General features: G+C 40.3%; 1 protein-coding gene across 1 annotated transcript; it reads left to right on the top strand.

Annotated features, from left to right (window-relative positions):
- The first annotated feature begins 1843 nt into the window (after positions 1-1843).
- On the top strand, positions 1844-16151 carry LOC101172157 (cellular retinoic acid-binding protein 1). Its single transcript, XM_004069481.2, has 4 exons — positions 1844-2182; positions 5217-5395; positions 11206-11319; positions 15814-16151. Exons 1-4 carry the CDS (start codon positions 2113-2115, stop codon positions 15862-15864), a joined length of 414 nt encoding a protein of 137 aa, XP_004069529.1. The 5' UTR covers positions 1844-2112; the 3' UTR covers positions 15865-16151.
- The last annotated feature ends 11790 nt before the right edge of the window (positions 16152-27941 follow it).

Genomic DNA, 27941 nt, shown 5'->3' with positions numbered 1-27941 from the left:
TTGCACTTTAATAACCAAATGGCTTGTGGTAGAATGCCCAAAAGATGAAAGTGAAGGTGTTCAACCAGAAGGCACGCTGAGATGGAAAGGACTTATCAAGCACAACGAGGACGACTGATGATTTAGGTTCAGTTTGCAGCCACAGATCATGAACATCTGAGGCTTTATTAGAGACATATTTGAATCTATGACGTTGACAAGTAAAGCTGGACTAAAAGTGGGTCATCTGACAAGACAATGGACCTTTAGTGGAATTGAATCAGTTAGTTCAAAAGGGGCCCAAGTCCAAGAGGTTTGTTTTTCCAGGAAATGATTTTAATTGCATAGCTTAAAGGGAGACTATACCAAATGATTAATACTTAACCCAGATTTAGCACCAGTTCATAGCTTACAAATGCTATAATATGAAGTACTTCACTTTTATAATTTCAGAGGACTAGCAAACTAAAGTCTCTGGACTTGGGCCGTTCTTGAAATAAACAGGGGCACTGCCACATTGGATAACTAGTGCTGCCATCTATGGGATAAAGCAAAACCCATACAAGAGAGGCCCAAGTCCAGGAATTTTGCCCTAATGCATTTTAAATGTCAAGCATAGTCAACACATTACAATGGACTTGGGATTTTTTTGCACATAATCAGATAGCTTTTCCCTTGAAGACCATAGAACATATAATATCTCTATTTTGAAGAAAATGTGGACTTGGACCCCTTTTGAACTAACCGATTCGATTACTGCGAAGCAATAATTTGTTTCAGGGAATTTTGAAACTAGGATAGTTTTTTTTAGTACTAAAATTAGTTCACCTTTTTAACAGCATCTGGAAACAGCAGCTGTTTAAAGACATTGTTGTAAAAAATATTAAACAAAAAGAAAAAAGAAAACCTCTTAGTTCCTCAAGCCCTTTAAAAGTTAAGACTTCCTTCAGCTTCTTACTACACTGCGTTAATTGACCGTCTTTGGCATGTATGCCATGGAATGCTGGGTGCATCATTAGATGATCCACATTCACATTGTGATGAATCACACTAGGATTTAGTTGCAAAAAGAAAAAATAAGCTTTTGTTCTCAGGGAGACAGGAATTTGACCATACAGATTTCAGATTATTCCAGCCAAAAAAAACTGACAATCCATAAAAACAAAAACAAAAAAAAACTCTAATTTGGACCAAATGAGTGAGTGAGAAAACATCTCCAAACCTCAGACTGATTGAGATGCTGAAAGCTTTTCTGAAAGAACTCACCCTCATAACTCAATGAATAAAAGCTGTGATAAAAGTAGAAGAAAAATCTTATAATTTTTATACTAAATGGAATAAAAGGAAAAGTACAAAAAGTCTTTCCATTGATCTAAGTTTGGTGTCTGTCCTCAGTTTCAGACTGCTACCCCAGCAAAAAAGAAATCTTTTTGGGTCAATATTATTGACAAATAACATGCAATACAAGCTTCTTTAAACATTGCAAAAATAATAAAAGCAATATTGATGAATTAAATCTTGTTGGCCAATCTGGGCAAAAACTAAACTAAAGTAAGAAGTCCTTGTTTAAAAATGTCTTCTTTTTTACTTGCAAGAAAAGTAATTTTGTTATGAAAGCTTTAAATGGTAAAACAACCTTATTAATCTTGGTGAATTGACTTTTTTTCCTTAAAATATGAGTTCTTGTTGAGACTATTTTTCTTTACCTACTGGCAGATTTTTTTAAAGCATTTTTTTCCATATTTTAGGAAGTTTTGACTTATTTCTAGAGGTGCTGTTTTTTTCAGTGACAAACTCTCCTTTTGGTAGGAGACGGATGGAGACTGAGCTCTCAGAGGGAGGGACCTCCTCTGCCTCCCGTCAAAGCTATAAAGGAGCTCCAGTTGGAGACTGCAGCCGGCTCACTGAGACGTACTGATGAGCGGGCGGCACGGTGAGTGTTTGTGTTAAAGAGAGCCTCCATCTGTGTGAAGTAAAAGAAAAGAAAAAAAAACCTCAAGACTTGCTTAGTGGGAGGCTGATCCCAGAGCAGAGGAGGAGGAGGAGAGAGGAAAAAGCAGGAGGAAGACTTGAAGAGACGCACATCAGAGCGTGGAACAGGTCCCCTTTGCAGCCCCTCCAGCCTGAGCAGACATGCCTAACTTTGCCGGCAACTGGAAGATGCGGAAGAGTGAGAATTTTGATGAACTACTCAAAGCCCTCGGTAAGCCCTCTCCTGCTTGTTTTCTGCGTGACACATCCATCATGCGCTCTCAGGAGAAAGCGTTTCTTGTGCTCTGGAATGCCATCATCACTTCCCACAACATCATATTGTTCCACAGCAGCGTCCGGGAAACAGGAGGCAGGAGATGCTGCTGAGGAGGTGTGTGTGTGTGTGTGGGGGGGGGGGGGGGGGCATTACAGGAGACATGAAACTATGGATGCTGAATTCCTGCCTAAAACAGACGTGCCATTGTTTTATAAAGAGAAGAGGGGACCGGGGGGGGGGGGGGGCAGTGTTATTGAGCATTTAAATAGGCCATGCATTAATTATTTTTTCTTCTTTACTGATGCTTTAGATTGAGAGCGGTTTAACTGGGTCATTCATTTGTGCCACAGCGTTTCGTCACGCCGATGGTGAGACCCTGGGGCTCTGCAGAACACTTTGTGTAGAACGTGTTCAGAGAGGTCCTGCTGAGAAGCTCTGCTGGGGCCCAACACCCGCTCCTTTCGCCAAAGTCCTTGAAAGCAGCAAATACTTTTAATTGATTTAAAAACCATAGAAAAAGTTGTATGTCCCAACTATTCAGAGGCTTTCCAGCCCATTTTCTGTTTGATTTTTGAAGTTCTTCAGGCAGGAGCTCCTCTGACTCGGGTAACTGGGTTCAGAGCCTCACCCATCGCCACATCTGCTCCAACAGATCACCTGTTAGCGCCAGAGGCTGACAGAGCACTCAATGTGGATTCCAATGCTGCAGAGCCGCTGTGTTCCATCTACGTCTTTCTAATAATCTGATGAGTTGGACGTTCCCCCGCAGAACCAGACAGAGAAGACAGAGACACATCTGTGTGTGTGTGTGTGTGCGTGTGTGTGTGTGTGTGCACAATTCACAGGGACTGCTTCTCAAAGTCTGACAGCTGATATTGCTAAGGATTGCATGGTTGTTGCAAGTTCCAGTGCTGCAAAGCAACACTGCAAGAAGAGGTGGCCCAAAAAAAGGAAAGAAGCAGTAATATTAGAAGAAACTCACTAGAAAATAGTAAAATAATCAGTCCATGAAGACTGTCATTTTTACCTAACAAGAAGTTATCTCAATCACACAAACATTCAAAAAGCAAAAATTTAAATAAAAACGCTGTTAGATAGAAATAATAAAAATTCAATGTTATACATTCCAATAATAACTGTTTTTTTTGCTAGTTCTAAGCAAATTGTTTGTATTTCTGAGCTTTAATGTACCTAATTGACTAATTTTAGAACAAAATGTGAACAAAATGATAACACGATCTTAGTACAAGTTGATCCATCCTAATAGATCACTTATTCAAACACTTATTTTTAGAACATAAATGTACATTTTTGTTTCCTACATAATGACAATTAATGCCAGACCAACAGTTAATGAACTTTAAAACATATAACATTAAAATAACTTTCTTAAAATTGAACCATAAATTACAGAGCAGTTTCAGTTTTTTTGAGTCTTAAATCAAATTTTTCTTGTGTCAAGACGGAAAAAAAGGATTTTGACTCATTTTAATGCCAATATTCTTATTTCTAGAGTGTAGCTCTTAAAGAAAAAAAATCTGCTAATTTTGAGAAAAGCTTGGAAAGGTTTGGAGCAAAGTTCATTTAAAATAATAATAATATCCTAAATCTCTAAAATAAGGTTTTAAATCTTCGCAAGAATCAAATAGTTTGCCGTGTAGCTAATAATGAGTTTCTCATTATGCACCTTTGCTGACCCAGATGACTCTCTGGGACCCCCGGAGAGGTTGTTCATCCTGCATTTCTTAAGGTGCATCGATATTTCATCGTTTCCTTGGATGTTAGGGCAGATTTTCACGGTTCAGTGAGGACCATGCATAATTAATGCTGTGAAAACACATAGCGTGACCTCCAGGATCAAGGGTAGGGTCCAAAGGGCTGTCACAGTAATACTTTTTTAATTCCTGGGTATTAACCAGACTAGACCTCTGTCCATTTAGGGTGGATTCATTTACCCCCAAAAGTCATTAAGGATGTTAAAAGAAAAGGCACAATCTGAAAAAATCAAAATCAAAGATCCAGGATTTGGTAGGACATGAGGCCAAATGCCCCTCGTAGAGTCAGAGCGTGCGTGTCTGACAGTTGTCATAAGCCTGGGTTGTCCCTTTGACAGGATTGCCGCTCTTGCAGCCATCAGACAAAGAAGAGAGGCAGCACTAACCCACTCTGACATCCTCCAGAGTTTGGATCTTTTCCCTTCGGACACGACTTAGCAGTCCCCAAGACTGACCTCCAAACTCCACCATCAGTTTTGATAAATAGTTGGGGATCTGTCAGAGCCAAGGAAAAGTTTTTAGTCTGAGACAAACAGATTTCGAGCAGTCGTGGTAAAAACAAAAAATTGTTGTTGAAGCGCAAACATCGATGCAAAAATAGCTTCTTCAAATGTGAAAAAAATCTTTAAATAGGCACAAAATAATATCTGTCAATGGGGTAAAATACTGTACATATTTATACTTATTTTAAGATTTTTTTTTTACACGTTTTCTTAAACTAAGATTATTTTAAAAATGAAAAACTTTCTTGATGAGATCATTTTTCGTGCGAGGCAGAAAATTGGACAATTTTTCTTGAAAAAAGTCATTTTACTTTCTTAAGATTGAGGTTTTTGCAGTGTGGGGAAACATGCAGCCGGCAAGTCTCGCCATATCAGCGGTCCTGAGCTGATGGAATATGGCGTGAGAGGTGATGTCAGCTTCTGGGGCTTTATGTTTTTTAATGTAAGTTAAAAAAAAAGATGCAAAAATAGTTATTTTTGTATTACAGATGAGTGGCTACAAAGGACATCTATTTTAAGGGTCACACTGGTGAAAAACAAAACAAAAGAAAAACAAGAGAATATCACTGGGCATCACAGAAGCATTCATCCTCCCAAACATATTCAACCCCCCCCCCAATCATACTTTATGTATTTAAAATAGCTCATGTTACAATAATGACACGAGCCCCCCTCCACCCGACTCACAAGCTCTGTGTCGTGTGTGTTCAGGGGTGAACGCCATGCTAAGGAAGGTCGCCGTGGCTGCAGCCTCCAACCCTCAGGTGGAGATCCGTCAGGATGGAGATCAGTTCTACATCAAAACGTCCACCAGTGTGCGCACCACCGAGATCAACTTTCACATTGGGGAGGAGTTTGATGAGGAGACGGTGGACGGGCGGAAGTGCAAGGTAAAGCCCCGCCTTTGCTTCATCATCGGGCTTATGAAGCTGTTATTGTCTTTATGAAATCGTAAAGAAACATTTTGAGGCTTTTATTTTGTAGACGCAGGAGGTCCTTTCAATAACTGAGTGGTTTGGGTAAACTTTGAGGTTTTGAGTCAGAGTTGAGGCCTTGAGTTCAACACATGATTTAAAACATACCCTTTAATATAAAATATATATTATTTTGTCTTTCACTTGGTATCATCTCCACGTCTGAGCAGGTATTAGGAGAAGCTCAAGTTGGATGAAAGCTCCTCTCTGAAGCTGTTGATGAAGGGGAGGGGGCCGATTCTCTGATCCCTAAGCTTTCATTCAGCAACTCACAGGACACTTTAATGCCAGTAAATCTGCACTGGATTTTAGAAAATCATTAAGGAAAATACGAGTTTAAAATGAGCAAGTGGTGATAAATAAGAAACATCTTGTATGTAATCAAATGCATTAAGTAAAGCCAGACAGAACAGGCGTTTTGTGTTACAGACAATGGTTTCCTGGAAAAGTCTGATATAAATGCAACCCTGGGACACTTATCTCATCAGTGGGATGAAGAAAATTGAATACAGGATTACGTCACCGTCCCAGATCCTTAAAACATTTAAAAACTGAAAAGTAATCATCCTGGCGTTTTTATTTAAATAAGTTTAGAGACAAACGAACCACTACAGTGTTTGAGTTTATGCTTTTTAATAACAACATACTTCAAAATGCCTACGTTTGGAAGAATAAATGGCTTGTCATAGTCTGCTCTGTGTTTTCATCTCCCCCCAAGGTGCTGGATACACTGAGATGTCACAGACAGGAAGAAACGTTGTCACTAACAGGGACTTTCACAATAAAATGTCACGCTGTTCCACAGAGAAGTTGTGGCAAAGCAGCCCCCATGATTCTGCAGAGGAATAGTTATATGACTGATAAAAATCAGCATCTAATGAGGCTTGAAAGGCTTTTTTGGTTATCTCTGAATGATAATGGTTACGTATTGACTTTTCTGCAGTCGGGTATGCAGGCTTCCTCTGCAGCTTCATGTGAAAGAAACTCACCAGTTTTGCTGAAACTGCAGAGTTGAGAAGTGACTCATGGTCCAATACACACTTCTTTCCCGGTTCCTGAAATGTTTCATTCCTAAAACTTTAGCAGTGAAGGTTTTTCTTTATCTTAAAATAACATTTTTGTCATAGTTTCTCCTCAATTTATATGTGGTTTTGCAAAAACACTGAGTGCTCAATATTGTGTCCCCAGTGGGTTTTTTAAAGTGTCAAACTGACCATTTATGACCTAAGAATGCTCACTATAACTATAAAACTTAAAATGTGAGAATCTTTTCCACTTAGTTAAGTCACACCAGTCACCTCAGGTTCATTAACTACCCTGAGTTGGCCATATTAGACTTTTACGTACAGCGGTTCACAAAAAACCGTGCCTCAAATACCATATTTATGCCAAATTCACGTTTTGTCAAAGTCTAGCCAGAACTTTAGATGTTCTAAAACTCTTTGACAAGCCTCACTTAGTTAGTTTCATGCAAAGTCATGTGTTTGAAATTGCTTTAAAAGAACATTTCTCAATCAAATATAAAAATCAGCCATCTAAAGAAATACTAGGGTCATCATACAAGAGTAGAAGGGGAATGGATTACTCTGCCAGTCAGTAAAATCGGGAACTGATTTATGCAAAAAGCCCCTCCTCACATTCACCCAACATGGAATTTTTAGAGAAAAATATTACTGTTACAGAGATTTAGAGGAAGGAAAGAAAAACACAAACTTTTTCTTTACAGAAAAGAACAAACATGCTCGTTCAAATTTGTTTCAAAACTGAGTGTTATCTGTCAGTTTAAGGGCCACGCCCGTGTTTGTGTCATGAGGTTCCTAAAAATAATAATCTGCTGTCATGAGGAAACAGCTGTAAATATGATTACAACAGAGGACTGCTGGTGTCAGAGACGTGAGCCGGGTTTCCCTTGATGTGCTTAAAATGCTTCAAACTGAAGTCACAGGGTGGCAATTTAGCTTCAGCGTCAGAGTTTTTATATGAAACCTTAATCTTTCATTTGACTTTTTATGACCAGTGCCTTTCTGTGTTTTTTTGCCTCTTCTGTCTCATTTTAAATGACTTTCACAGATAAACAGTAAATGGCGTATACTTATATAGTTTTCTTCCTACAAGGCCCAAAGCGCTTTACAGTCACAGACCCAGTCACCCAGGCAAACACACATTCAAACACTGGTGACAGGATTAATGTTGATTTTATATATTTATATATATATCCATTTTTTAACCATTGCGGTAAGCCTTTGATAACTAGATTGAAGTTTTTTTTAAAAAGAAAGTAACTAGTTCCAGATCAGGTGTTGACCAAGTAAGGCTGTGTTTTTCTACTCTATAGTTCCAGTTTTTTTTTTTTAAATAAAAAACCGTCGTCATCTCCATGGAAAAAGTAATATTTATGACAACTGTAACCATATTTTGAGTTTACGTCTGAGTTCTACATTTTACATAAAGGGGTTGTGGTGTTTTGATCGATGGATGACTTTTAAATCCTGATTTTTCAAATCTGCTTTAAAATCTGCCAGATTTACTTTTTCCAAATATTGAAAGGATTTGATGACATCATACAACTCACTAAAAATGGAACAACTAACAAAACTAGTTTCAGCGGGGCCCCTAGGTCACATGACCACACTCCTATTAACAGTCTGTAACTCCTCCTCCAGTAATTTTACGCTCTAAGCGGGCCCTGCAACGGCTCAATAGTCACGCATCACGGCTACAGGGAACCATGTAAAGGGTGGTGTGTTTTATTTTTGTCTAAGCTGTTGTTTAGTTTAAACAGAAAAAAGTCAGATCAAGAGCTCAGATTACCTCGGTTATGAAAAAAAACTTTTTTTCTCTGTTATGAAGAGTTGTCTCCTGCAGAGTGGATAATGATCTGAAAGAAACGGTTCTGTTGGGGTTTTCTCCCACCCAAAAGTCTTCTTTTGCTGAGAAATATAGCTGCAAATACACTGATAACATCTATTGATTTTAATCGAGGTATTAATATCAAAAAGCATTACTCACACGGCTGTCAAAAGGCAACTATAACCCAAAACCCCTTATAGTTGCACTGATTTGTGTTCATATCTAAACTGCTGTATAAAAGCATATTTTAAAATAGTAAAATAAATATATTTTTAATTTATTACATATTTTTGTTTAAAGAAACATCTCAGTTTTAAACTGAAATGTAACTAGTTATTTTGTTACGTTAGTTTGGCTTTACACACTGTCTAACAAGTATGAGCACCTTTCCAAGGTTTTATGAGGGTAAAGGGGTTTTACATGTCAGGTTGCTCATCCACGAAAAATATTTGCAATTGAGGGCAAACCTGGTGATTAAGAAGGCGAGTTATTCTTTATGACCATTTCCCAAACATGTCTAGTATCTTTTTTCATAACTAAAATGCAGTCAGTTGTAATGCATTTCCATACAATTGAAAAACTAAGTAATTCAGTTCCTGCACATGTTATACAGTATAAATATTACAGAAAAATGAGGTCACAGGGATATGATCTGATCCTAAAAATGTCCACACACAAAAAAAAAAAAAACCTAAAGCTCCAGCTCACAGGTGGGATCCAACACTTCCGGTCAGTCCCAGAGGAGTCAGAGGCTTTAGTGCAGAGTGGCAGCGTTATGTGAAGAGGAGGAACCTTCAAAACAGAGATTTATTCTTTTTCCTGTTTGCCAGCTGAGGTTTAAATGCATTATACGAGGATGCTGCATGCAGCGTATCACATTAGATTCAATTCATGGGTTCTTCCTCCCCGAGGCAAAAGACTCCGACAAACTCAACTGGTTGCTATGGAGACAGACTTAGCTGTGATGCTTTGCTGGGAGACGCAAAGTGGGGGCAGGTGCTGGTAATCTCACTGACGGGATGCTCAACCATAAGACTTGAAAACCTAAAACCAACGTCTTTGAATTGTTTTGACCTGTGGTGCAGCGGCCATGCCTCCTTGTAGATGTTGGGGTTAAATTAAGGAAGGCGGTCATGTGGGGTCCGGCTGAAGATCCATTTAAAATGAGGAGGCAGCAGCAAACCACTACACAAACAAATGTTCTGTTTGTGTTGAGAACAACTCAAGTTTAAACTCAGATTTTAACACTTTGGGGTTTTTTTTGTCTCAAGCGGTAATTATTATTTATGGTTTAAACTTAAGGCCCGACACACCGGGACAAATTTCGCGTGCGATTTTCGCCGACGTTTAACGCCTCGTGACTAAACAAAGGGCACCAATGAGAGTGTGCACACCGACGCGAAAAAAAGCCACGCGTCAAAGCGTCAAAAAAAAAACGCCTCGGGTTCGTTTTTTTTTTTTGACGCGTCACGTCGAAATCTATTCGACCAATGAGAATGCCGCTTTTGCACACGTGTCTGGAGCTTCTGAAGTTACAGTAAAACACAACTTGGGGACGCTCAAACACAAAACTGCCTTTCTGAGCACACATACCAGCGAAGAAGATAGACGCCGAGTTGCATCTACACAGCCGCGAAGAAATAATGACGGACATTCTAAAATATCCCCGAACCAAGCACCAGTTGGAGCAACTGGTGCTTGAAATATTCATGTTTTCTTTGTATGACTCTGACAAGCGTGTAAATACTTGCGATCTCTTCTTCTGAGGGAAAAGCGACTGTAAGAAGCGTAAAGTTGTGCAGCGCCACCTTGTGTACAGGAGTATTTCTGTTTTATATTAAGCGCCATCTAATGTCAGGGAATGAAATTGCATGTTCGCTCGGCTCATCGTCAGCGAAAATCGCCTGGGTGTGAATACAAAAAACGTGGCGAAAAACGCTGGCGAATAACGCCTGGCGAATATTCGTCCCGGTGTGTACGGGCCTTCATTCTGATTTTCTTTTTTTATGATGATTAAGTGTTTGTTTCAGTAGTTAAATCATATCTGGTCTAGAAAAACTGTTGTTAAACAGTATTTTATCATGGTTTTGTCAAGTTTAATAAAAGTTCACATTTTCCACCTAAAAACCTTTTTTCTTTTCATAGGTGGAAACAATTCATTCAAGTTTTAACCTGCAAATTTATCACAAAAATGCTACCAAGTTGATGTTTATGTTCAAGAATGACTCATATGGTGAAAATAGGATAAAATCCAAAATGGTTTAAAATCACATGATATAATGTAAAGTAAAGGGACCCTTTATTTGACCCTTTATCCCAAATTCTAGAGTGAAGTTATTGGGCTGAACCACAGTTTCCAATCGGATCTTTTCTACAAAAACAAGTGCCAGCCTTTGAACTTCCAAATTGAAGCCAGTTTGAAAATAAAATCACTGGAATGCAGTTCACTAACAGACCTCTGGGGGGTTCACTTTCCGGCAAATAAGTTTCCATTCGGTTCAATGTAAAACCAACCAGTAATTAAAAATATTGTCCTTTATCTTGAGCACTTTGAATTACCTTGTTTCTAAAGCTGCTTCATCTTGTCAAACTTTCATTTTAGTTTTTAATATTTGTGATCAAACCATGATCATAGTCATCAAACTTTAGCTTCCTAAACAATCCCATGTTAAAAAATACTGGCGTACATTTTTCATTTTTTTCTGGACACCGATTTAATGTAATTGCATCCGTTGATCCAAATTTGGTGAATGTCAGAGATTGTGAAGAATAAAGGGGATGAAGCAAAATCTGAAATCCTGTTTAGAGATGTTTTGCATTTGGGAACTGTCCTCTTTAGCATGATGATGCTTCAAGGTCTGCTCCCGTCCCTGCAGAGCCTCGCCACCTGGGAGTCAGAGAACAAGATTCACTGCCAGCAGACCCTGGTGGACGGCGACGGCCCCAAGACCTACTGGACCCGGGAGCTGAACGGAGATGAGCTCACCCTGGTAAACTTGCAGTCCTCGAGAGCCTCGTGATGAATGAGCGCTCAAACAAAAGAATGATCATTCGCAGACGCTTATCCCAGGGTTCCTGCGCTGGAAGGCAAGTCTTTTGTTTTCTGGTTCGTTCTCGCCAACGTGAGAGCAAGATCTCACATCAGGACCTGGGAGGGGTCTCTCCTTCCATTACTCACGTCATAAATTATAGATCTTTAATCTTTCATCACTTTGAAGCCGACCAGGAGGAAGTCTGATCTTCCAGCGGCTCTAGTGCCTGAGAAATGTTTGAAAACAGGGAGTGTGTGAAGTCGCCCTGGAGATCTGACCGTTGAGGAAACGAGAGAGCCTCTTTCCCAAGAAGCTGAGCTTTCATCCGCCCTGTGGAGAGATGTCAAAGGAGAACCAAGGGGAGCTGCTACCCTGACATAATTGTACCCCCCCCCCTCACCCCCGCCCCTCTGGTATTATGGAGATTAATAAGTGCTGGAGTCAGAGGATCTTAAGCCCCTGGATCCATGTGTAGGGAAGCAGACTAGCACTGGGAAACGAGGCAAAGTCCTTCCCTCTGCGCTCCCACGCTCTCCTCTGTTCTCCTCTGTGTGAGGGTTAAAATCCTAGAACAACAAACACAGAAGGTTAGATGCTTGCAAGATCCTCGCAGGATGTTTGCGCAGCCTCATGTTCCAGGGCAGAGGCCACATAAGTGGAAGGCAAACTGCTTCGGTCGATGCCCTTGACGTTTTCGTGCCGAGCTCCTCCGTGGTGAGACTGTCAAGCTGAGAGGTCAGAACACATTAGCTCCTCTGCCGTGTGGAGGTGATAAAAGCAGAGTGCCTGCCCCCCGGCTGACACCGGCCAGCTGCCCCCGGAAGGCCCGAACTGCAGAGCTTCGGTTCGGGCTTTACGTTTCCCGGCTTTTCTCACGTCATGAAGAGGGGTCACCATCCCAAAACACCACCGTCTCACTGTAAAATGAAACTGGTTTGCCCCACGAATGAAAGCCAAATTCCTCTGTGTGCTTAGAGCGCAGTGTAACGGCAGAGATGACATGGTTCTCATTGATGCTGGATCCTGGTTTGGTGCTAAAAAATAAACTGAAATGACTGTTTGAGCATGAAGGACGACGAAGACAGAAAGAAAGGTCACTGGAGCATGTGTGCAGATGTAAAGGGCAGATGTGGAAAGATTGAAATCAGATTTGAGCAACACAGTCACTTTGTATTACCTTCACTTCCTTTTGAGGGACTGGAGAACTTTATAGAAGTGAGTATACAGTGCTGATTAAAATATTGCATTCGTTACCTTACTGGGCTTTTAAAGTATGCTCAATATTATTTCAATTTAAAAAAAAAAAAATCAGTCAATAATAGAAATTAAGATAAGGATAAAAAATTTGGAAACGATTTTTTTTTAGAGTTTGTTTCACTTATTCATAAATTAACTCAAACTCTCACTCCATTCATCTTTTGATCTATTGTAAAAGCGTTCCCAGTGGTCTTCAAATTATGATTATGCCATTTTTAGCCAAAATCAACAACTTGTGTTGTTTCCTAGGACATGGTGTCTGCAGAGCGGCAGGATTTCATTAGAAATTTGCCTCAGAGTTGTGGGCAGGATTGTTGGTGTGGAGTAAGCCAGCCTGTTGCTGAGAGCTCTTTGTTTTCTGCTAGCTTACAGCCTCTTACACCCACGTCCTAACATTCCCAGTGCAACTAAACTGGTGAGCAATATCTGAGCTATACAGCAGCTTTGAGCCAGATTCCAGCTCGGACGTACAAAGACGTACTGAACATGGATCTGTTTGTCTGATATTGGATGCATCAGAATGGAGCAGAGCAGGGAGCTTGTGACCCAATGCAACAAAAATCACATTTTTTTATTGGAGTGGTTCTTTAACTTCATGTTCTAGAAAGCTGAAATCAGATTATTTTGTCTCTCAGATCTGACTTTTCTGGACTTTCTGAATCAAGAAATAACTTTAAAAGAAGCGAAGCACTAAAAAGCTTCTAAAAGACCAAGCTGTCTTTAAAAAAAGCAATATAGATATGGAAAAATCTGTATCTGATCTGTATTTGGAAATCTACTAACAAAACTCTTTCTGGATCTGTGGAACTTCATAGAACCATGACAGAGAAATAACTAAATATATAAAAACTAGTATTTTTAGTTTTTTTGGTTTACCATTGCCTGTTTCAAATATTTTACTTAAATGAATGATAAAAAATGTAAGTAAAATGCAATAGTAAAGTAAGGTAAATCAGCCACTCTGATTGCGATACATTTTGAAAATGCGATACATTTTGATTCTAAGAAACAGCAACCTTTAACACAAAAACAAAAGCCAGAGGAAAAATATTAACATCAGTGCTGAACCGGAAAATGATCTCAAAGTAGATTTTTCAATATCAATCCTGCAAAATATTTAAATCAATTAAAGAAATTTTACAGAAAATAGTTTCTGCTCAGTAATTTAGAGAACCTGTCTGTACATTCATGTGGAAGTATTTAATGAGTCAAATTGAAAGCTTATGAAAACAAGTGTCATCGTTTGCCTCAAATCTGCAGTTCATCAACAAAGAAGCCTGACTGTGGACAACATGAGCATTCCTTAGAGTTAACCCATCTGGCTCATGTTTAAGTGAATATTTAAAAAAAAAAATCCTAGTTAAATATTGCGATTTGTGAAGTTTTTGTCTTTAAAAAAATGATCTGTAAACTTTAAAACAGACTCTCTGAATTTGAGATGTGAGCAAGTTGCCAAAAATCCTCCCAGACACGGAGGCAGGCAAGCTGAGCCATCATGGAGCTGGAGTCTGACAGCATGTGGCACTTTACGCTCTAAGTGGGGCACATTCCCGCCCAATCTGCAGGATCTGTGCAATTGGTTTAGTGTGGAAACTCTTGGAGGGGAGAGCAGTGTGGACTTTGTCTGGAGCTGCATGATATGAAATCAGAAATGAACATAAATCCAGGAGATGCTCCAGCTTTCTCTTAGTCTTGTTGTTTTTCATTGTTGCACAGAGGAAGTTCTCACCAGAAAGCATCCAACCTGATTGAATTTAGTTGTAATTTAAGTCAGTTTAATTGCTTTGATATGGTGACCAAAACTATGAGTTCAGACATTTTTTTCAGTCAATCTGAACTGTTGCCATGGAGATTTGGGTAACGCGTTGTAATAAGGGCCCCTTTATTAATGTTGATTAATGCATAATTAGGTATTAATTAAGCATCAAACAAAGTGCTAACAGTAAATTATAAACTTTTGTTTACTGCGAACTAATGCATTAAATAAAACACATATAATACAAATTAATACAAAAAGGGACTGTTAAGACTTCAAGAGTTACATAATGCTTAATTATGCATTATCTAACATTAATACACTGACCAAAAATATAAACAGAACACTTTTGTTATTGCTCCCATTTTTTATGGTATGAACTCAAAGATGTGAAACATTTTCCACATACACAAAATAACCAGTTCTCTGAAATATTGTTCACAAATCCTTCTAAATCTGTGATAGTGAGCACTTCTCCTTTGACAAGACAATCCATCCCACCTCACAGGTGTGCCATATCAAGATGCTGATTAGACAGCATGATTATTGCACAGGTGTGCCTTAGACTGGCCACAACAAAAGGCCACTCTGAAATCTTCAGTTTTGTTTTATTGAGGGGGTCAGGGGACTCAGACAACCAGTCAGTATCTGGTGTGACCACCATTTGCCTCATGAAGTGCGACACATCTCCTTCGCATAGAGTTGATCAGGTTGTCTATTGTGGCCTGTGGAATGTTGGTCCGCTCTTCTTCAAGATTCAGAGCATCCCAAACATCCCAAACATTCTCAATGGGTGACATGTCCAGTGAATATGCTGGCCTTGCAAGAACTGGGATGTTTTCAGCTTCCAAGAATTGTGTACAGATCCTTGCAACATGGGGCCGTGCATTATGATGCTGCAACATGAGGTGATGTTGTTGGATGTACGGCACAAAAAATTCTCGGAAATGCTTTTGGAGACGGCTTATAGTGGAGAAATGGACATTCAATTCCCTAGCTGGTGGACATTCCTTCTATCAGCATGCCAATTGCACGCTCCCTCAAAACTTGCAACATCTGTGGCATTGTGCTGTGTGAGACAACTGAAGATTTCAGAGTGGCCTTTTCTTGTGGCCAGTATAAGGCACACCTGTACAATAATCATGCTGTCTAATCAACATCTTGATATGGCACACCTGCGAGGTGGGATGGATTGTCTTGGTAGAGGAGAAGTGCTCACTATCACAGATTTAGACAGATTTGTGAACTATATTTAAGAGAACTGGTTATTTTGTGTATGTGGAAAATGTTTCACATCTTTGAGTTCATACCATAAAAAATGGGATTGCGTTTATATTTTTGGTCAGTGTAAATGAACCACTTTCATAAAGTGTTACCAAGATGGGAAAGTTTTGTTTCTTCATATGACTGAAATGCAGAATTCTTTGTGCCTCCTGCAGACGTTTGGTGCAGATGACGTGGTGTGCACGAGGGTCTACGTGCGAGAGTGAAGCTCAACGATCTCAAGCTCAACAAATGTCATTTGAATCCATCCTAACGACCTGCTAACATGTTTACCGAGCATCCTGTGTAATCTCTCTGCATCACTCCTATTAGAGTCCACATGCAGCTAGCTGAGCCTGGTTATCTGTAGTGATCATCGTGTCTGTAGCAGTAGCAGGATACGTCAGTGTCCTTCCATTTATGCAACCCTGATGACAGCTGTTTCTGTGAGATTTAAGAGACAAAGCATCCAACATGTGTTCATAAACAATAAAGACGATAAAATTGGAACCAACTCTTCTGAGAATTTGTTTTTCATTTATATACAGAAAACATAGAAATTCTGAGTGTTATTTATTGTTTGTGGACTTTTTGATCTTATATGTTTGCTTTTCTTTAGCTGCTCCAGGCATTTGGGTCATGTATTATTTAGCACACTGACTCCCAAATCTGGTCTGCAATTGGAGATTTCAGATTCAAATTTACTTTATTGTCCCTGACAGGAAATTACGTAAATGCCAACTGTTTCTTCACTTGATTTATTCATTTGTGTGCATTACTTTAATATTGTTATCATCACTTATTATTTTTTTCATATTGTTTACTTAATACTTACTAATTTACTTAATAAATGCCAGTGTTGTTCCCATATCACAATCATGCAGTTATCATGCAGTGGGGTAAAATTTCTTAAAGTGATTAAGTAATAAGAAGAAGTTGCACGAAATGCTGGAAACTTATAAAATATATACATAGTCTGATATCAATTTTATACATTGATATAATATTTGATATACAATTCTGAGACTCCTCTCTCATTAGCATGATCCAAACTTTTCTCCAAAACCCGTTTATAGACAGTAACTTGGTCCGTGGTGTCCTGTACTTCATCATCATTCCACTAGAGGCAGTAGAGGGCTTTTCCTGCTCATTTTGAAATGGCTGCCTCAATGAAATTTGGTATAACACTTTTGGTGGGAAAAAGATTTGCTAATTTTTCAAAACTTTACAGAAAACACGTTGTAGTCATTACTTCTTATTACTTCTTATTGACTGACTCATACAATGGCAAATGGTGTATACTATTATAGCAATTTACCATCTTCTTAGAAGACCCAAAGTGTTTTATTGTCACAGTCCCATTCACCCGCATACACATCCATTCACACACTGAGGCAGCTCTGCTGCCAAACTCTGGCGCCAATCTATAACCACCAGGATCATTGTGGGGTTCAGTGTCTTGCCCAAGGACACTTCGATGCATGGGAGGACAGGATGGGAGCCAAACCTACGATCTTCACAGAAGTCCACCATTCTACAATCTAATTTTTTGAATTATTCTGACTATTGTTCTAATAGTTACTGGTCTTAACTAGCTGCAGCCTGAGAAGACCAAAGGAGAGATGCTTCCTTTCCCTCCAGCAGAAAGGTCACTGATGACAGCTGTGTGATGTGATTCCCCACATGAAGCCCGTAAAGCACATGAAGATAATTTACATATGCAGTATTAAGGTGATGAATTCTTTGAAAACGTATCCCACTCTCAATTTGCTACATTTTGTTTAATAAAGAATGTTTAAGCTCAGAATTATGGTAAATAAGTGATTGATGGTGAGGTCAGTGCATTGACTGTAGATGAGGACTGGACTGAGTGACACCTCCCTTCTCGATCTAAACAGGAAGTACTCGCTGGTTCCAAAATAGACTGCTACGGATAAGGAAAAAGCTTTTACTCAGTCATTTAATTGTCAGAACAACCATTCATGCTCAGCTCATTTTTCTCATGATAGTTTTTCTTTAGTTCAAGCTATTCAAGTTATGAACTGGCCAATCAGAGGCCTCAATGAAGGCATGCAGTCTCATGTCGAACATTTAAAGCGTTTGACAGATTCTCCGGAGCCTGCTTTCATTGGTAGGGGTGTGGCCTTCCAACAAGCTCAGTTTTGATTGGCGAGAGTGGTTGCCAGACCGACTCTGACCAACCACTGATGTCATCTGGCTGCTCTCACCACAGTCTGCTACACCTTTCCTTTCATTCTTGCTGACACTTATTGTCACACATCACACGTGAAACCTTCCACCCATTCCAACCAGCTTTCACAGGCCTCTTCACCTCTTTCCCACTGTCTCCATTGCGCCGTTGTCCTTAAAGTCCTTCACCTTCTCCATCTCCATTTCCACTCAAATTGCTCTCATTTAAACATAGATACCTTCATGTTCCGTAATGCTTTTCTAAATTGTCCATGACTGTTGATTTCGCATACAGTTCCGTTCCAAAACATCCCCGTGGATACAGAACAGGAATGACCCACACAGAGAATGAACTTTCACTTCCAAATAATCTGCAGGGAGACGTTTGTCATGTTGGCAAAACATGGATTTAAAGTTCAAAGAGAAATCACCCGATGTAAAAAAATTCTGCGCTCATGTGAAAACCCTTCTGGGCTCATCATTTGGAGGCAGAGACATTGAAATAAACAGATGCAGCGGCGTTAACATTTCTTCATCTATCTGACCTCTTTTGCTTCACCAGCCTTTCCATTTGCGCTGCCTGTTGTTTTGCAAATCACAGGAAGCAAACAGGAACAGTTAGCGGTTGTTGGTTTAAAAAGAACAATCTGAGATGAAATGATGATCATTCATGTTTAAAGTATGTGTAGAATCTTGAATTAACTCTCTCCCATTACTGTCTGACAGAAAACCCCGGAGAATGGGAGATTTGGATGTCAGTAGGTGAGTAGATGAGGGTTCAAATCTCTGCTTTTGCAGCACACTGATGTGCGCTTGAGCAAAACACTGCAGTTTGCAGAGAGCGTGCTGAATGCTCGACTGTTCCTTTCATGAGTCATTCAACTGTCAGCTGCTGTGCAGGAATTTTAGCCCGCTCTTCTTTCAAATGTTGCTTCAGTTTATGGGGAATCCACTTGCCTGAAGCTCTCTGAAGTTCTTGTCTTAGCAATTCAATTAGCTTGAGTCTGAACTTCACAAAATCTGTGTTGTGCTATAAGCCATTTAGGGGTAGATTGGCTTCTTTACTGTATTTTTTTCAAGATCACTTTCGTGCAGACTGAGGATGTCTGAAAAAAATTGAATTATGAGCTCCCTTTTTAGATAGATTATTTTCAACAAATAAACAAGTTCAAAAGTAGACTCCAGATTTCCCATTTTTGCAGGCTACCTTTTGCTTGTTTTTATTTAGGCATTGCCACAATTTTATGGACAAAATTCAAAATTACCTTGGATTTACCTGAACACTGCTTCCTAAACACCGGAGATTTTTGCAAATAGGCCAGGAATCTGCTGAAAAAAATCTGCAACAGGTCAGTGCAAATGTTTTGAAATGAAGGGGCTACATTTATCAGAAGTCAGAAAGCGGGAAGCATCTCCAGAGTACTGAATGAACTTCATCTCCCAGCAACCCTAGCGTGCAATTCCTGGATGCCGCACACCTGACTCTTATCCACTCATCAACCACAGCATACTTAAACACTGCACTTAGCTCAGTGTTAGGTATTGTTTAGTCACTCCGCCTTCATTACTGAGTGTTATATCTGGACCTGATCTTCTGTCTCCTGTCTCTGTTTCTGACTCTGTTTGCCTGCCGCCTGCCCCGACTCTGGCCTGGATCCTGACTACTCCGTCTCTCCTCTGATGATCTTATGCCTGTTATTGACCCCTGGCTGTCCAAAATGCTGAAACATGATAGATGATCTAACAAAGCACTGAAAACCATACACCGATTTTTCAAACCTGCTTATTCCTAACTGGGTTTCTGAAGCCTGAAGCCGCCTTTGCCCTTCAGTAGATGAAGGACAAAGGCGGGGTAACACCTTGCTGATTGTCATTTCATCACACTCCATTTTTTGCAATAAATTTATCCCTTTGGGGGGGTCACAGGGTTGCTGGAGCATACCTCAACTTTTGTTGGACAAATTAAACAAAGGAAAAGTTCTGTGTGTAACAGATGTGGTGTTAAAAAGACATGTTTATTGCTTTTCTGTTACGTATTGAAATTAAAATCATCAGTTGATGCAAACAGCTTTACGATGGTGTGAAAAAGTAGTTTGCTTTTTTTCTGTATTTTCACAAAAAGTTCTGCTTGTGACACAAAGAGACTCAACACTTTAAGTTCCTGCTCCACCAAACATGCAGAAAACACATGATTGTGTGCATTACTCCCCAAAGGCAATAAGTAGGAACAAAAAAATGTTTTTATTGACTTTTTCTTGGCAGGGTAGTTAAAGGCTAGTGGTAATGAATGGACTGTATATATTTTTTTCTTTTTATTTCTAATTCGGCACTTTAGATTGAACATTTTTCTTTTTCACCTAAAATCTGTCATTTTAAATCAGAACTCTTGCAGACTATAATAAAGTTTGTGGCAGTTAGACAAAGCTAGAAAAAACATCAAATCATATTGTTTTCTTTGCTGATAAGGGATTTTTTTTCTTAATTCAAACTGTGTTTTAGGCTCAGAGGCTGATTTACTGCTGTTTAGAGCAAGCTCTACTCCCTAAACATGCTAATTTTCCTCCTTTAGAAATCTGTCCATTCCCCTCCTCAGAGCAGGTGCACAGCACAAGAGCATAGACCGGGCCTAGCCTCAGCATCACGTGCTGCAGCCTCGTCGCTGTGGGGCCACAGTCGTGTTGTTGGGGGTGAAAGTGGCGAGAAAGTGGCACAACTTCAAAAACAAAAGGGGGCAAATCAGTCTTTGTCCTTCATGGCTGCCAGGGATTGAAAGTTTGTCTTTTCAAGCCTCCGAACCACGAGGGCTCAAGCGGCAGCACGGCCACCGTTCCCATTCGTCAATGCCAAGGCCCCGGACGGGACTGTGCCAAGCTCGCTTTTTGACCTGGTACCCCATGAAAGAATGAGTTTCCTCCTGAGTGCACTGCAATGCTCTGGGAAGCACCGGCTAGGGCGCGCGCCTGCTGCGATGTTAATTTAATGACGAGCTGCTGTTCAGATGAACGATCCAAACCACTGAATAGGGGATTATTGTTCTTTGCTCTATTTTACAGCTGAATTGGGTGGAGGGGGGGGGGGGTGCTCAGATGCTCTCTTCTGGGGCAAACAGCCTCTGAAAAACACTGGCATGCAATTGCACTTCTAAAGAAGGACATTTTTTTCTCCTTTTGCACTCTTAGAGTTCTTCCTTGCAAGCTCAAAGTAAGTTATAGTTTGGTGAATATACTTTTTAGTTCCTTTTGTGAAAGAATTCCAGCTAATTGGTGCACTTGAAGCCTCCAGAAGGCCCATCTTAACATCTTTGTTTAGCTACAAGAATGTTCTCCAGCAGTTGTTGGACTAACATGTGGAGTTTGACCAACAGGATCTCGCCATGGCAAGATTTAGGGACCCCAAAGTAGAAAGTCAAACAGGAAGAGGCTTTGTCCAAATTCCCTTACGACTTAGTGCACTAGTCTTTTAGAGGTTATAGAGAGAGTTGTGAGGGAATTCTGACACAATCAGGGTTTTATACAGTGGTGGACAAAATTTTTGGTCCCCTCAGTTAAAGAAAGAAAGTCCACAATGCTCACTGAAATGACTTGAAACGTTCAAAAGTAACAATAAATTAAAATGTATTGAAAATTAAATAATCCAAATCAGCCATTACTTTTGAGATGTTGATTAACAGAATTATTTGAAAAAACAAACTAATGAAATAGGGCTGGACTAAAATGATGGTAGCCACAACTTAATATTTTGTTGCACAACCTTTTGAGGCAATCACTACAATGAAACGGTTTCTGTATTTGTCAATGAGCCTTCTGGTATTTTAGCCCATTCCTCATGAGCAAACTGCTCCAGTTATCTCAGGTTTGACGGGTGTCTTCTCCAAATGTCATGTTTCAGCTCCTTCCACAGATGTTCAATGGGATTCAGATCTGGGCTCATAGAATCCACTTCAGAATAGTCCAACGCTTTTCTCTTAGCCATTTTTGGGGGTTTTTGGCTGTGTGTTTTGGATCGTTGTCCTGTTGGAAGACCCATGACCTGCGACTGAGACCAAGCTTTCTGACACTAGGCAGCACATTTCTATTAAGAATGCTTTGCTAATCTTGAGATTTCATTTTACCTTGCACGACTCGCATAGTCAACACAGCCAGGAGAATCATTGGAACACCACTCCTCTCCCTGCAGGACTTATACATCACCCGCCTCACCCGCAAAACACTAAAAATAATCAAGGATGCACACCACCCTGCACACAACCTGTTCAGCCTTCTGCCCTCAGGGAGGAGGTACAGGAGCCTCTGCTCCCGGACCACTAGACTCAGAAACAGTTTCACACACCAGGCCATCAGGATGCTAAACACCCTCTCCCCTCTCCACCTACCCACCACCCATATCCCCCCATGAACAGTGCTCAAACGAACCCCCCCCCCCCCCCCCCCCCCCCGCTGCCTTGAGACACTGCCTTAAGTGCACTCGCACTTTTATGGCAAATTGCCTATGTTGTATATTGTAAATTGTATCTTTTTCTTTCTTTTTACTTATTTATTTTATTCTAAACGTATACTTTGTTTTTATTTTTCTTCTACTGAACAGACACGAGAGAGTAAGAAACGGATTTTCGATTCACTGTATGTGATGCACATGTGAAGAATTGACAATAAAGTTGACTTTGAACTTTGAACTTTGAACTTCAAGACACCCTGTGGCAGATGCAGCAAAGCAGCCCCAAAACAGAACTGAGCCTCCTCCATGTTTCACAGTAGGGACAGTGTTCTTTTCATTGTATGCTTCGTTTTTGAGTCTACCAACATAGAGCTGATGTGCCTTACCAAAAAGCTCCAGTTTTGTCTCATCTGTCCAAAGGACATTTTCCCAGAAGCTTTGTGGCTCGTCAACATGCATTTTTGCAAATTCCAGTCTGGCTTTTTTATGATTTCCTTTCAACAGTGGTGTCCTCCTTGGTCGTCTCCCATGAAGTCCACTCTGGCTCAACAAGGACGAATGGTGGGATCTGACACTGATGTACCTTGATCTAGGAGTTCACCTTTAATATCTTTGGAGGTTGTTTTAGGCTCTTTGGATACAGTTGGAACTATCCGTCTCCTCAATTTGTCATCAATTTTCCTCTTCCGGCCACGTCCAGGGAGGTCGGCTACTGGCTCGTGGTCTTAAACTTCTGAATAATATGTGCCACTGTCGTCACAGGAACTTCAAGCTGCTTAGAGATGGTTTTCTATCCTTTATCTTCACGATGTTTGTCTATAATTTTATTTCTAATGTCCTGGGACAATTCTCTCTTTGGCTTTCTGTTGTCCATGTTCAGTGTGGTTCACACCTTTTCACCAAACAGCAACGTTACTATTTGTCAACCCTTTAAATTGACAGACTGACTGATTATGGGTTAGAAAACAGCTGCGATGTCAATTAAAGGACATACCTGAGTTCATCATGACCCCCTGGACAATTAGTTCTCAGTCTTTTATGGAGGTAACATCATTTTTGTCCAGCCCTATTTCATTAGTTTGTTTTTTTAAATAATTATTTTAATCAAAAACTAAAAAGTAATGGCTGATTTTGATTATGTAATATTCAATAAATTTTAATTTATTGTTACTTTTAAACGTTTTAAGTCATTTCAGTGAGCATTGTGGACTTTCTTTCTTTAACAGAGGGGTACCAACAATTTTGTCCACCACTGTATTCCAGTTTTAGATTAGATTAATTAGGGTTTGATTTATTTTGAACTTTCTGGCCACCGTATATTCATCTTCCATACTTTGCATCCTTCACAAAATGCTGGTACTGGATTTTTCTTAGGAACTTTGAGACTCCAAGAAACTTTTTTACTGAACAATTAAACTTAATAAAGTTTCTACTAGAAGTTTGAAGCTGGGGAAACTATGGTGCACTTGGGTTCTGTCCTCTCTTCTCATCTACTTTTACCCTCCTTCTCTCCTCTATTCTTGATAATTATGCCTCTGTTTGGTGCAGTGCGATTCATGTACTGTCCCTCTTTCCCACTCCCCTCCGGGGGAATTGCTTCCAGATTCCAGTTGGCTCGTCTCTGCTCTGTACCTGGCCGTGAACCTCGTCTCTGCTCCTGCTTCTACACTTGGCTATGGATTCTGTCTCCGGCTCGTCTCGCCCCCCAGCCCCCCCCCCCCCCCCCCCCCCCAACTTCAACTGGATGAAGATCATTTGCTGGACTTTAAATATGTAGTTGTAGAGTTAGATAAGCTAATTCTTCTCTATGACCTCATGGCTGACGGATGGTTAACGGAAGGGCGAACGATCCTGATCCATCCAATTCTCAGTCTAAAACCTGTCTCAACACAACATGGAAGCTCATGTCAGGCATCTTTGCAACCAAGATAAATAGGCACATGGATTAATACAGGAACAAAGCACAGAAGGGCATTGGTAGAGATATATTGTTAGGTTAGAGGTGTGAGGGGCTGTAAGCTAGTGGGAGAGAGTGTAAACAGATGATTGATGGGAAGTGGGGGTGGTGATACAGTACTGCCCACAACTTAAAGGCGAATTTCTAAAACTTTTGCCGCTCTGCAAAAATTATGTCTTGGAAAACACATTTTTTTTATTTTAAATAACGTCAATGACAATTGTTACGGCCCCGACAGGCAAACCTGTCCCAGTCTAGGGGGAAATCACAAAGGGATCATTACATATGAAAGATGGAGACTGATATGTTAAGGAACACAGTTTATTGAGTGGAAGAAAGAACCTGTGTCCAGCACAGCTCCAACTCAGAACACAACTGCTCCTCAGCCTCCTTCTCTGCTCTCTCTGCATGCCTGCCTGGCTGAGGCCTCCTCTGACTGAAATACCTGGCAGGTGTCATTGGCCACACCTGCCAGGTGAGCAGAATGACGGAGGATGCAGCAGCACCAGCAGCAGCAAGACATAACACAATCATAACTAAAAGACCACACAATAGATCAAAAGATGAGAGTGGGACCTTTAGTGTGTTTTCAGGCATGTGTGATGTTTACTCTCTTTTAACGGAAGGATTTGTTTTTTGGCAAAAATGCATCTGTGGATGCAGGTTAAATCTTCTCATCCACTAAAACAGAAAGTTGTATCTGGAGATGTGAATGCAAACTTTAGCTTAGTGGATAAAAACCTCCAGGTTATGCGGTAACCCCCCAGCCCCCCATACCCACACACCCACAAATGTACCACATTAACCCACAGTCACTGGATATGGACACCATGGGAGGATGAAAAATGTCAAGTTCAGCCAATCCCACGGCGTGCACACACACATACACAAACACATACTCTGTTTGTGTGTGTGTTTGTGTGTGCTGTTGGGTTAGGGTTGTCACGTTAAATTACCAAGTGTGCTTTTGTGCATCTGACATCAGCATGGACTTTCATCTTGTGATATATTTAGTCACGCCTGAGTCTCAATAAATGGCGCTCTCAGGAGGGGACTCACATATTCAGAGCACTCTGCCAGTCTCGCCTTTGCTTAGAGAAGTGACAGAACACCAGAGAAAGAAAGAAAGAAGACAGAAGGATAAAAGAGGAGGAGCAGGAAGACACAACACTCCCAGCAAACACTGCAATCTAAGGACAGAAGAGACCCCAGTCTGCTGTTGTCAACTCTGAGTATTGCTCTTTTTGGTCCAAAAAGCCACAACTACCTTGGAGATGATGTTGACTCCTCAAATTCAGCTTCAAATGGTGAATAGAAAAACAGTTTATTTTGTGGGTGGAGTCAAACAAAAGTCTGTTTTGGTGGCTGTTGAAGTCTGTAGAAGACAGGGAATTTAGCTAAAAACTTTCCACAGTTTTGGTCATTAGTGTGATCATGCGGGGGGATTGCATGTTGTGTGATTGGAACTGTTTTTTTATTTTAATGACGGTGTATGAAGATTATACGTCCATCAAAAAAGCAACACAGTTGCATCATTATCAAAAGAAAGAGTTTCTGCTTGGAGAAAAAGAACGGACAAAGTAAACGCACGAGATTGTATATCATTTCTATTTTCATTGTGACGCATATAAATTATCCAACTGAAATGAATTGATTCAATTGGTAACAAATCTTCTTTCACTTTCGGCTATTCCCATCAGGGGTCGCCACAGCGAAACAACCTCTCCTTCGAGGATGTGTCGCATGGTTAACTTGGCAATATTTTTACGCCGGATGCCCTTCCTGACGCAACCCTCTCAATTAATCTGGGCTTGGGACCGGCACAGAAGCAGAGAAGGGAATAGGGAGCAGCCCTGATTTGAACCCTGGTTTCACGGATGGAAGGCGCCGCGAACCAGCGCGAGTTAAACTGGCTCCTATTCAATTGGTAACAAGTAATTGAGTTAAATATATTCAACTTAATTTCTTACGTCCACCCAACTCAATATTTTTTACAACTCAAATATATATTTTTATCTAACTAAATGTCATATTACTCCAATTAAAGTTTTTTTCATCTTCATTTATTGTACTTCTTGAACTTTCATGTCTAAATTTGAGCCTGCAGATATTTTTATAACAGTAAAATTAATGAAACAAAAACAGATTTGCAACATGACACATTAGATCATTTGCCATTTCTCCAACTTGAACATTTCGCCATAAGTCTGTAGGGCTGCTAAGTAACCTCATCAACCTCTCCCTCTCCCTCACTCATGGTGCAGAGACTTCAGCAAAGTAAGACAAAATAACTCGGCAAAACACAGTAAAACAGCTAAACAACTAAACACATTTGGTCAAAAAGCCACACTTAAACCCAAATCCGTCCAGACAGGCAAAGGGAATGGTATCCCACAATCCCTTGCAGTGCCGAACTAACAGCAGCACCAAAGTTACACCCACCTAATTAAATTAATTTGAATGAAAGTAAAATAACTGTCTCAAAACTACGTGTTATTTTTAAGCTCACTTAACTAAAATAAAAGATTTATCTTAACTGAAGCAAATAATTAAGTTTGATCAAAGTAAAAAGGTTTATCTTTCCAACATCCAAATAAAGAAAAGTGGAAAAAGTATTGTCTGAGCTTCTTCATCCACTAAATCATCTTCAAATGGAATACGGCATGCTCCTTCACCTCTCTGAAAACAAACTAACCTTCAACTAAACCTGCTCCAGACCAAGTTATGTTCAGAGCATGAGTTACTATGGCAACTTGACCTACCCTGAAACATACCTCCATTTTTGGAACCAAAAGCTGAGGTTATCAACTTCCTTAGCCTCAAACTTACCGTGGTAACTAGCATCACCTGCTTTCTGGAATACCCCCCTGGTCTGTTTATGCATGTGAGTTTGGATGGCTGGGGTGAAGGAGTCTAGGTGTGACTGTGTGCCTTCTGTCTGAGCTGAAAGATGCAGCTGAGTGTGGAGCCGCCCTCCTGCACCTGACCCTCATGACACAATCTGCTGTGGACCAGTGGCTGAGGATCCACTCCTGTTTAAAAGAGCTGTCTTTCCTTGCAGAGTTGGCAGCTGTTGTTACACCCTTTCTGGTGTAAAGTTTGATTGTTGGTTGATGTGAACAACCGTGAAACCTGGCTTTCTGATATCTCTGCTTTGGTTGGCCGGTTCAGCTAACAGTTAATTAAAAGCTACACTTCAAGCACATCACTCCAGTCTGGAACTTCTTTCATTTTTATGTTACACCTTCTTTTCTCTTCTTTTGGGTTGGCATGGTAACATGACTCTATACCCGTTGCACCTCCCCCTGTTTTTCTGTAATGGGCTGAACAGACAATCATGGACAGCTCAGCTCAGCTCCAGATATAAAGCCTCCCCCCAAACCACTACCATGAGCTAAAACCAAAAATATATAGGTCCTTCCAGATTATAAGGTGCACTGTTATTATTTTTTTAAAGGTGGAAAATAGGATGGATTTGTTTCCATTCAGTTTCTGTACAGTAAAACATTTTTTCTCCTCAAAAATGAGAGGGTTAATGCTATGAGGAAGCCGCAAATTAGTTTCTCACTGCAACTGTAGCAACCATTGACTGTAAAAGAGAACTGGACTGAGAGTGACGTCACCCTCAGAAAATGAATTACTATCCGCTCCAACCGAATGAAGTCCACTTAGTCATTTTTTCGCGATATGGACGGCGCCATATTGGAGCCAGACGTAAGTAAT

Source organism: Oryzias latipes, chromosome 6 (assembly GCF_002234675.1).
Source record: "Oryzias latipes chromosome 6, ASM223467v1".
NCBI classification, from domain to species: Eukaryota; Metazoa; Chordata; class Actinopteri; order Beloniformes; family Adrianichthyidae; genus Oryzias; species Oryzias latipes.
Note: the sequence above shows the minus strand (reverse complement) of the source record. Positions and strands in the feature narration are given on the sequence as shown.